This window comes from Bufo bufo, chromosome 1 (genome assembly GCF_905171765.1).
Source record: "Bufo bufo chromosome 1, aBufBuf1.1, whole genome shotgun sequence".
NCBI classification, from domain to species: domain Eukaryota; kingdom Metazoa; phylum Chordata; class Amphibia; order Anura; family Bufonidae; genus Bufo; species Bufo bufo.
The window spans coordinates 611,060,486-611,072,798 of NC_053389.1; the positions used below are offsets into that span (position 1 = coordinate 611,060,486).

The window sequence follows — 12,313 nt, forward strand, 5'->3', positions numbered from 1 at the left end:
TAGAACTTAACTGCTTGAATCAGTAAAGTCATTCTTTTATATTTACAGTGTGAAGTTGTAACTTGTAATTGGAAATTAAGAAAGCTTTTAGAATGTGTGCTTAACCTCCAAACGTACACGTGCGTTTTCTCACCCTGGCTCTGTCAATGGGAATATTAACATAGGAAGCCTTATCACAAAGCTCCGTTGTGTCACGGTCTTTCCTCATGTCTCTTTCCACTGGAAGATGTACGCCACCCACTGGCTTCTAATTGGCTGGAGAAGAGCCCAATTCAGCTATAAAAGCAGGTGACGGAGGCTGCTGAGCTCACTCACTGCTCTGGGCGAAATAGAACTGATTTACTTGCTGGCTCCAGTAACGTCTCATTTTACAGAGGACTTTTTCCAGGTGATGTGAACAGGATTTCACCACTGAAACAGGTAAATATAATCTGCAGTTAAAGGCTGTTCATTCTCGTCTAATTGTAAATTACTTATTTTTGCAATGTAAAAGAACTGGTCACCTGCCTAAAATGTAAAGTCTGGTACACCATGTTGCAGATCCTGCACTTTCACAATGGATGTTCATTACTTTTATCTGTCATGTTTTATTACACAGGTTTAGAAACGTCTCACTGTTGTATGCTTCTTTTTCCCCCCACAGGATAATTCTAAACCACAGAATTGGACTAATGTGGATTTTGGAGAAGCTGAAGGTACCAGAAATGCAGGTACATATGTCTGATCTCGCACCAAGGGGTGTCTATCCTGACAAGGGCCAGCGTCCAATACCTTGTCCTTATGTATTAACTCCAGACAGAATCCCTGAGTTCTGTATCCCTCCTCTGCTTTCATCACAGAGGGGTATGAGAATGAAATCTCTTTATAGGTCTGTTCCTGACCTCTGTAGAGCAACTTTTGTAACTGAAGGTTTTAACACATCAGAGGCACATATTATTCAGGTGGACAGTGCAGAGGAAGCCATGGAAGAGGAAAGTACAAATGCTGACCCTCAGGCACAAGCAGCCCTTTCCTTGCCACATCTTCCCAAAGCCCAAACGTCCTATGGTTTCTGCACCTTACTAGAAAGCCCAAACACCAGAAGGAAAGAATCTCTCTTCCACAATGACCCTGCCAGCCTTCCAATTTTGCTGCCTAAGTCACGTTCAAACATATCTGCATGGCAACGGGCATCCTCATGCAGTAGTTTCTCAACATTAAAACTGAGGTCATGGAGCCGCTCTGGCACCTTGGACAGCGAAACTTCATCTTCTACAGATTCTTCACCTTTTAGCTCTCCTCTACTCCACAGATCTCCACCAAGGTGTAACTCTTTCCTGAAAGCAATAAGCCAGGACAAGCTCTTCTCCAAAGCACTCAGAAGGAGGGGGAAGTCAAGTCTATCTAGAAATAATTCACTCTCTGCTGATGAGTGTAGTTCCACAGATAGCAACCCTAACATAATTTGCAGCATTTCTGATGGAATGATGGATTCTGTCTTTCCAATGGATCTTTTTTATTGTAGAGGCAGATTTATGTCAGAAAATGCAGTGTTGCTAGAAAATGGAGGTTCCCTTCGTTTATCTACAGAATATTGCCCTGAAGCACAAAGGCTGCGTGTCCGGCTCATAAGTGTTGAAGGACTTTACCACCCAGACACTGACCCTAAAACCATCAACTGCTTTGTGACCCTCTCAATCACTCCTGGAAAGCAACAAAAACAGCGAAGTACAGTAATCAGAAGGAGCAGAAACCCCATCTTCAATGAGGACTTTTTCTTTGAGAATGTGTTTCAAACACAGTTACATTATCGTAGCCTTAAAATTAAGGTCATAAACAAAATGTGCAGCATGAAGAGAGACTCTGTTCTTGGACAAACTGAACTTCCTTTAATTAGTATCCTTTCCATGTGAGGAGAAGCGTCTCAACCTATTTCCAAAGCACTTTGAACTACACAGAGAACAAATATCGATGATGCCCGACTATGAGAAAATTGCATTTTGTCCAACATTGGCCTAAATTTTCCAAATGTACTATTTAAGCATTATTTAACTGCAAGTTTATGTATGTCCTTACAAATTTATCTAAAGAGTAGTGAGTGGTAGGCTCGCTATTCCGTATGATGGAAGGCTAGGACTAAAGGATTCTCACAGTTTGCTTTCCATGACCCAAATCTTGCCAATTGTTCTAATTGCAGCTAGACATAAATTATAATTGGTACTAACAACATGTGATCTACAGTACAGTTGGAAGCTAAATGCTGCCATTCTGGTTTCTGAAGCAGTATTGCCATTGTGCAGAACATTTACAAGCTCTATATCTTATGTGTTAATTCTGCTAAATAGAAGGCAGCATTGAAAATGTGACTGGTCTTATGGGTGTCTGTTAGAGCATGGATCAGCAATCTCTAGCACTCCAGCTGTTGTGAAACTACAACCCCCAAAATGGTCCATTTACTTCTGTGGAAGTTCTGAGAACAGTCGAGCGAGTATGCATCGTGGTAGTTGTAGTTGTAGTTTCACAACACCTGGAGTGCCGGAGGTTGCTGACCCCTGTGTTAGAGAAACAGCCCTATAGACCCCTTCTTGTAATAGATACAACTGTTCTGGGTAATGTTCCTAATATAGAGCTCTGTAGGTATGTAGCACAGCAACTCTCTAGATAGAGGTGGCATTGCTTTAGTGACAAGACTATGTTGTGCATGTATGCATTATTTATTTTTTATATTTGATTTTGTATACCAGTAAATTATTTTTATATACATTATATTTAATATGTGTCTACTATGAATGTCATGCTGAGTTTATATATTATGAAGATACTTGTATAATATATCATTTATTTATTTTTAAGTTTAATTAATAAATTATTTATTTTATAAAACATGTGTTGTTTAATTGGGCTATGATAGTTCATTTCAAGCGTATTCAAAAGAGTATCCTCTCAGATTTTTTCCATATTCAGGTCTTATAAACTCACCCCAACCAACAGAGGAGCTGCTATCCGCAGAATAAAACGATGATCTAACAAGAGCAACCACTATAAATTTACATTAGTGTATGTGTGTTTGTGTGTACATGCGTGAGTGTGCAGTATAATGTTTGAGCGGGAAGTAAATATTGACAATGGTGAAGCTCAGTATGAAAACTCCTTTCCTAATAATAAACTACAGTCTTGATTTTATTTCCACACTGATGATCCTAATCCATGAGACAAAAGCATGGACACACTCAGTAACACTGTACCGTATTAACCCTAACCCCACTGGGACAAAATATAATGTCCAATGCACAAATCATGTAAGCCCGTGGGGTTGTAGATGAGGTGCCATGTTGGCTGCATTATACAACCATCATTATTAGGGATAAAACAAAACGGTAATGTGAGGCCAGGACTTGTTTTGAACTTGAATTATTGTTACAAATGTATTCATTGTTACTAAACAAAGATACACAAAAGATCATCAGCTGTCATATATGTGTCTACCAGGTATAGGGGTCATTTACTAAAGACTGGCATTTCACATCTTCTGCTGTCTGTGCACTAGAAACTGAAAGGGATTCTGTCACCTCGTTTTAGGTTATAGAGCTGCGGACATGCACGGCTAGATCGCTGTTAGCATGTCCGCAATATACCGGTCCTATAGGGCTGTGTGCTGTAAATTACCCTAGTAAGGAGCCCAAGGGGCTGTACTAACCTTCTTGGTGCCCAGCCACGCCCCCCTGTGAAGGAGCCCAGCACCGCCTGCGTCCCTCGAATCTCCTCCTTTTGTCACAGATAGATTGTCGTAACCTGGCAATGCACAAGATCGCGCATGCGCAGTCCCTTCCCTGAGGCTGATGCCAGCACAGGGAAGGAACACTATACCGGCACTGAGCATGCGCGATCTCGCGCATCGCGAGATTACGACAATCTATCTGTGACAAAAGGAGGAGATTCGAGGGACGCAGGCGGTGCTGGGCTCCTTCACAGGGGTGCGTGGCTGGGCACCAAGAAGATTAGTACAGCCCCTTGGGCTCCTTACCAGGGTCAATTACATATCTCTAAAATCTTTTTTTAAACAAAATAAAAGCACATAGCCCTATAGGACCAGTATATTGCGGACATGCTAGCGGCGATCTAGCCGTGCATGTCCGCATCTCTATAACCTATAACCTGAGAAGGTCCGCACTGTGCTTGATTGGGAGCTTCCTGAGAATCAGAAGGCGCTGATGCGGTTTTTGGATTTTGCCAATTATTACAGAAAGTTCATTTTGAATTATTCCTCTGTTGTTAAGCCACTCACTGATATGACTAATAAGTGGGTAGATTTTTCCTCCTGGTCGGTAGATGCGCTTAAGGCCTTATCTAGTATCAAAGAGAGTTTTGCTTCCGCTCCCATTTTGGTACAACCTGATGTCTCTCTACTGTTTATTGTTGAGGTGGACGCTTCTGACGTGGGTGTGGGTGCGGTCTTATCTCAGGGTCCCTCTCCTGCCAAATGGCGACCGTGTGCCTTTTTCTCAAGGAAACTCTCCTGCGCAGAGAGAAATTACGATGTGGGAGCTAGGGAGTTGTTGGCCATCAAATTAGCATTTGAGGAATGGCGCCAATGGCTAGAGGGAGCCAGACACCCTATTACCGTGTTTACCGACCATAAGAATCTGGCCTACTTGGAATCAGCCAAGCATCTGAACCCGAGACAGGCCAAATGGTCTTTATTCTTTTCTAGGTTTAATTTTGTTGTCACGTTCCGCCCTGGGGTTAAAAATGTGAAGGCTGATGCCCTGTCACGTTGTTTTCCGGGAGGGGGGAACTTTGAAGACCCGGGTCCCATTTTGGCTGAAGGGGTGGTCGTCTCTGCTCTTTATCCTGATTTGGAGGCAGAGGTTCAGGCAGCCCAGGCAGAGGCTCCTGATCTTTGTCCTCCTGGGAGGTTGTTTGTGCCTCTCGCTTTACGACACAAGGTTTTTAAGGAGCACCACGATACTGTCCTTGCTGGGCACCCGGGGAGTAGAGCCACAGTGGATCTCATTGCTCGGAGATTCTGGTGGCCGGCTCTTCGTAAGACGGTTGAGGGTTTTGTGGCAGCCTGCGAGACCTGCGCTCGTGCCAAGGTCCCTCATTCACGGTCATCGGGTTCTCTCCTCCCGTTACCCATTCCTTCCCGTCCTTGGACGCATCTGTCCATGGACTTCATTACGGACCTACCTCGTTCCTCGGGGAAGACTGTGATTCTGGTGGTAGTCGACCATTTTAGCAAAATGGCGCATTTCATTACCTTTCCTGGGTTACCCAATGCTAAGACGTTGGCGCAAGCGTTTGTTGATCACATTGTTAAATTGCATGGCATTCCTTCAGACATTGTTTCTGATAGGGGCACGCAATTTGTTTCCAGATTCTGGAAGGCCTTCTGTTCTCGCTTGGGGATTCAGTTGTCATTTTCTTCTGCTTTTCACCCGCAGTCGAATGGTCAGACCGAACGCGTCAATCAGAATCTGAAGACATATCTGTGCTGTTTTGTGGCGGAGAATCAGGAGGATTGGTATTCTTTTTTGTCCCTTGCTGAGTTTGCTTTAAATAACCGTCGCCAGGAGTCCTCTGATAAGTCACTATTTTTTGGTGCATATGGGTTTCATCCACAGTTTGGGACATTCTCTGGAGAGGGGTCTTCTGGTTTACCTGATGAGGAGAGATTTTCCTCGTCTTTGTCATTTATTTGGCAAAAGATTCAGGGTAATCTGAAGAGGATGAGTGAGAGATATAAGCGTGTGGCAGATAAGAGACGTGTGCCTGGTCCGGACCTGAATGTGGGTGATCTGGTGTGGTTGTCTACAAAGAATATCAAACTGAAGGTTCCCTCCTGGAAGTTGGGTCCTAAGTTTATTGGGCCTTACAAGATCTTGTCCGTCATCAATCCTGTTGCCTTCCGTCTTGATCTTCCTCAGACTTGGAAGATCCATAATGTTTTTCATAGGTCCCTATTAAAACCTTATGTCCAACCCACTGTACCCTCCTCTTTGCCTCCCCCTCCGATTTTTGTTGATGGTAATCTTGAATTCCAGGTCTCTAGGATTGTGGATTCTCGCATTGTCCGCGGTTCTCTCCAATACCTTGTTCATTGGGAGGGTTATGGTCCTGAGGAGAGGATGTGGGTCCCAGTGGCGGACATTAAGGCCACTCGTCTCATCAAGGCTTTCCATAGGTCTCATCCTGAGAAGGTGGGTTCTGAGTGTCCGGAGTCCACCCGTAGAGGGAGGGGTACTGTCACCGCCACTTCTGTGAGAAGGTCTGACAGACGTCCTTTTCTACCTCTTGCATGATGTTCTTTATTTTGGTTTCACTTTGTCATCTCCTTTCCTACTCCCAGGTGTCACCGATTTAGACTAATCCTCTTTCCTTTATATTCCCTCCCATACTGCCTCACTTTGTGGTTTATACTACTTCCTGGATTGAAGTCATCACTGCTGGAGACTTCTGTTGCTGCTTGTTCAGATAAGTCCTTTCATGTATTGAGTTTCCTTGCAGGCTTGATTCTAGATGACCCTGACTCCCTCCGTATTAAGTGCAGGGAGCCGGTGGTCGTGTCCCCTCACTATTATAGGGTTTTCAGGTGTCACACAGTCTAGGTACGAGGGCATGCAATCGTCTACCTCTGAGACCCTTGTATGTGTTTAGCAGTCAGGGTGAGCTCTTAGGGTTTTTATAGGGGTCACCTTTATGCTCCTTAGTTTGGGATCAAGCCAGTTGGATGTTTATCCATAACTTCCAGCTATCTGCAACATCATCCGTGACAGTATTACTCTAGCACTTTTTAGACCCCTGCACGTATCTAAGCTAGGGACCACCGCCAAGTTGTACGCCGTCAGTTAGGACGGGCTGTGTAAGTAGGTAGGGACAGAGGTGCAGGTGGAGATCAGGGCTGCACTCTTCCCACCCCTACGTGACAGTTACCTTTTGCTTACTGACAAAAGTTAAAAAAATATATCCTGGGTTCCTATAATCTTTGTTAACACTTGATTTTAGAGATAAAGTACAACATAGAACATTTATTTCTAAGTACAAGATACTCCTTTACAAAGCTTTCCAATTAACTATTAAGTTATCCAGTGCAAATGAATTGTTAATAAGAGTCAATTAATTACCTCAAAGCAGCTTCTCAATAGTAAATTATGAATAAATTATGAGAAATATTTAAAAGAAGTTCACTTAAGTGACCAGGAGCAACCAGTCAGTGAGGACAATGTATTTTAAGTTATTGTTACTAGCTTTTTAAAATCTTATTAGTGGTTCCACATATAAAGTAAATACAGTAGGAGTAAAATGGAGTAAATTGAGGGATATATGAACTTGTAATTGAAAGGGCAAGACAATATGAGCTGCATGCAGTTGTACATAAAAGTAAAAGAAACCGGTGTACTGGTGGTATAAATAATGCTGAGAGACAATCTGATAACATCAGTTCATATGGCTATACAAGATGGACAACCAAGGAGATGCAGTATTAAGGCATAATAAATCCATAGTCATAGTTGCGCATATAGAAATCCAAATAATTCGAGGCCATTACAACCCCATAGGACATAGATAAAATAGTATTTGAGGAAACGGGAAGAAAGGAGGGAACAAGAAGAGAGAAGAAAAATGAAATAAAAGGGAAGGAGATTGCTTATGCCTCAGCAGTACACATTTCTAATCAATATTTCAGAAAAATTCAGGGGAGGTTTGAAAGGTTAGACAGCTTAACCAAAGTGAAGCCTTATTCAAGCATTGGGAAGACAAGTAACACCTGGATGCTTCAGTAATAGGTCAATTTAATAAAATAAAAAAATCAACAATTATCTACCTTTATCAACCTTTAATTACAGAAATGTAAATATTCTGCCAATCACCTGACAAACTAGTAAAAGGCCTGGTGATCACATCTTTCATGCAGCAACGGATATGCTGGTGTCAACATGTGAACTGAACAGAGGACAAACAATCGTAATAATGATCATTCATCCCCTAATCACTTTGCACCAGGCTGTGTGAAAGGCCCTTTAAAAGTGCACTGTTTGATGTGTGCGTCGTTGAATGGCACTCTTATTGGCCCAGCATATATAAGGTAAGTCCTCAGTAGAGATAATATTACTTGTGAAGAAACTTTATTAGGCTACTTTTACACTCGTGTTTGGTGCGGATCCGTCATGGATCTGCACAGACGGATCCGTTCAGATAATACAAACGTCTGCATCCGTTCAGAATGGATCCATTTGTATTATCTTTAACATCCGGATCCGTCTTGAATACCATTGAAAGTAAATGGAGGACGGATCCATTTTCTATTGTGTCAGTGAAAACGGATCCATCCCCATTGACTTACATTGTGTGGCAGGACGGATCCAATTGGCTCAGTTTCGTCAGATGGACACTAAAACGGTGCAAGCAGCGTTTTGGTGTCCGTCTCCAAAGTGGAATGGAGACTGAACTGATGCATTTTGAGCGGATCCTTTTCCATTCAGAATGCATTAGGGCAAAACTGATCCGTTTTCGACCGTTTATGAGAGCCCTGAACGGATCTCACAAACGGAAAGCCAAAACGCCAGTCTCAAAGTAGACTTAGATGGAAATCTATCCATATTTATACAAAGATTGTGATGTGGATCTTCCTCAAGATGGATTAAAGTAGTTTTGGGAAAAGCTAGAACACTAAACACAGAGGAGAAGCAATGTAACATCACTGTGGAGGCTGCATTCTTGCTTTATTGGTCCAGCATTGGTCTGTCTAAGAGGAACTTTAATGGCATGAGAACTAGAATGAAAATAATGGCTGAGTGAAGGAGTAACAGATATATTTTTTTAACAATCACAATCTGCTCTTTGGCTGTCCATGATTACTTAGACCTATGTAAAAGAAAGAAACAAAAAACACTTACCTATTAAATGCCTTTCCCTGGTGGACCAGAAGTGATGAGGTCCCATCCATGGTCACGTAGACCACTACAGCCATTCAATTTCCACATGACCATGGACAAGACGTCATGACTTTCGGTCAACTGGAGACTGGAAGGAGCTGGGATGAGATCCTTGGCAAGACAATGGAGTGAAATTCAATAGGTGAGCTGCTTTTTTCTTTCTTACTATTAAACCTTTTCCTGGACCATACTACATTTTTTGGAGATTTGAACTGCTCAGATTCAGACTTCTTGTATTTATGACCACAGTATATTTACACTTGATACAACAATATTAAAGATCACCAGTAGTGAAAATGTTTCACAGCATTTCATATGCTGACTCCCAGTGGTGTAAGACATAGGGGACCTCAGTTCTGAGACATTTAACTTCAGAGACAATTTGAACTTCAAAAGTCCTGCCACATTTTAATCTTGAATTCCTTAAAGGAGTTGTCTGGTTTTATTATATTGATGACATATCCTTAAGATAGGTCATCAATATTTGGTGGGAGCCCAACTCCTGGCACCACTGAGAACACTATGTCCTCTTCAGTGTTTATTGCATGCTGTCTAGATTGTAGCAGTGGTGTAATTACAGATTCCTCTCTCATTCAAGTGAATGTGCCGAACAGTCATTTTTAAAAACTTTTATTCATTTTATTTTTTACGTTTTTGTTTAGTCCCACTAAGGGCCTTGACAATTCGATCACTTGATTGCAAATATAATACACCACAATACTTCTATATTGCAGTGTATTATGCTTGTATCACTGACAGACATTATTATATCATGCTTTGCAGGGCACCAATGGGGTGACAGAGGGAGCCCCATCTCTCTGTGTAACCAAGATGATGCTGCAGTCACTATTGATAGTGGCATTTAAGGTGTTAAATGGCCAGGAACAGAGATAGTTTTGTTCCTTGCCTTTCCAGCAGGATGTCAGCTGTATGTTACAACTGGCACCCACTGCTGATGGCACAGCATCCTGTCACTTTCATTAACTACCACACTCCAGAACTGTGCATATATGGTTCAGGAGCGTTCATGACAGCTGTGTTTTACAACTATAAGATGGATGTGTACATAGTTGCAACTATTGTACCAATTTTGTTTCATGGTAGTAGTAATACATACTAGTAATACAGTACAGTATGGAAAAGCTGAAGGACAACTCTTACACCCTATGATTTAATACAATGATTTTTATGTTCAGACAATCACTTTAGTTGATAATGAAGCTTACTTTTATCACCCATTTAGTGTTTTATACAATTATTATTGATATGAAAACTCAGAAGATTCAAATTGTACCAATAACCGGGTTTAAGGCTACATGCACACGACCGTTGTCTGTTTTGCGGTCCGCAAATCGCAGATCCACAAAACACGGATAATGCCCGTGTGCGTTCTGCAATTTGCGGAAAGGCACGGACAGCCTTTAATATAACTTCCTATTCTTGTCCGCAAAGCTCGGATGCGGACCAAAACAACGGCCGTGTGCATGAGGCCTAAGATTAATGAAGTCTGCTTCGAATCTTTGCCCTGTTTGTTCTGACTAAGCTGTACACAATTCTTAATTAAGATCTGCAATAAAAGACATTTTAAATGAGTTTACTCAGACGAGCTAGGAAACCACACGCAGCCCTGCAGGGTTGGACTGTGATGTTTAGTCATCCTCTTGCACATATTTCACTGTTGAAGTGACATTACATTATTTTATTTATCCATAGATATCCTATGTAGTTTTTTATAGCTGCAATGCAACAATAAACACCATGTAAACATAGTGTAACGGGATTAGCTCATGGGATCCCCATCTCCTGGGATAGACGGGTGCTGTCGGCACACAAAACACAGTCCAGTCCAAGCAAGTCTGGTGCAACTGGCCTCAGCCAGTTTTATTGGCTTTTGCAGACAAAAATATTAAACCAAAACAGTATCCAAGAAAATACCTGGCTGTCTGGCTGCTACCTCTATACAACAAGCAGTTTCTAACTAAAGGAAACTGAGCCTGTACCCAGCACCGCAAACAAAACACACAGTTGCTTTTACTTGCATCAGAGCTTCCCAGGAGCAGAGAACCATCAGCTACTGAGCTGTCTGCCCTTTTATAGCGCACCCAGCTTCTCAGGTCATTAGCCACAGTTACCACAAATACCTGGAGTGGAAAATTGGAGCAAGGACCCACCCAACTCTCCCCTTCGCCAAGCAGACAGGCCCTTCTAACCAGGTTTTCGATAAAACCTTACACACAGAAAACATAGTTTTCATTGCAGCTTCAACTCCCTGGCTGCTATTTAGAATGTATAAGACAGGAACCTAGGTGAAATGTAGACTCCTTCTACCACTATCACACGGGTCGTGTCACAATAGTTAAAAGAGAAGTTCTTAAAGGGGTTCTGCAGTTCTTTTAAACTGACACCCGGGACTCTAGGGGTACGACACCCGGGACTCCCGCCGATCAACTGTTTGAGAAGGCAGCGGTGTTCTCGCTGTTTACCACAGGCCCAGTGACTTCACGACTAGTATCACTGGCCTGGGTGCATGAACAGAGCTTAGCCCTGCTCCGGCCATTGATACTAGTCGTGATGTCAATGGGCCTGAGGGAAACCGAGAGAAGGCTGCTGGAGCACCTCTGCCTTCTCAAACAGCTAATCTGCAGGGGTCCAGATGCTGATGATCTATCCAGAGGATAGATCATCAGTTTAAAAGAACTGCAGAACCCCTTTAAAATGCCACCCAAAAAATGCATTTGATTCTTCTAGATGTATATAATCAGAAAAATATTGGGTTCAGTCTGAAATTTCTTACATTAATATCCTCTAAAAACAATATTTGTTAGGTAACTAAAACCTAAATAGGATTTCCACACAAAACATTCACATTTTCCATGTATTAGTAAATCAGAAGCTACCGCAGTAGCCAAAGTTTGACTTCTTTTCCTTAAAGGGGTTGTCCGTGTTCAAAGCTGAACCCAGACATATCCCCATTGTCACCCCTCTAGCCGCTCTGAGATAAGCATCGGAGCATTTAATGCTCCGATGGTCTCCCTTGCCCTGCGCTGTATAGTGCAGGACAAGGGCTATTTGTTTGTTTTTAACACTATTAGGCGGAGGATTCCACCTAGCAGTATTGCCGGTGAGATCACCATCTCTGATGGGCGGGATTTAGTGCTGCCCTAGCCATTTTACAGGCCACTGTACATGTCACTGGGCTTACTACTGGACTGAAGCCTCCGTCTAGCAGTCCCTATGGAGAGCCTAAAAATGCCTTTGCCCTGCGTGATTCAGCACAGGGGAAAGGAGAACATCAGAGCTCATATCAGGAGGGCCGAAGGGGTGAAGATGGGATACGTCCGGGTTTAGCTCTGAACCTGGACAACCCCTTTAAATAGACACTATTTTGTTTCAATAAA

At 42.6% G+C, this 12,313-nt stretch overlaps 1 protein-coding gene across 1 annotated transcript; it reads left to right on the forward strand.

The window, feature by feature from the left end:
- The first annotated feature begins 309 nt into the window (after positions 1–309).
- LOC120985626 (C2 calcium-dependent domain-containing protein 4C-like) lies at positions 310–2,798 on the forward strand. Its single transcript, XM_040413676.1, has 2 exons — positions 310–420; positions 644–2,798. Exon 2 carries the CDS (start codon positions 672–674, stop codon positions 1,890–1,892), a length of 1,221 nt encoding a protein of 406 aa, XP_040269610.1. The 5' UTR covers positions 310–420; positions 644–671; the 3' UTR covers positions 1,893–2,798.
- The last annotated feature ends 9,515 nt before the right edge of the window (positions 2,799–12,313 follow it).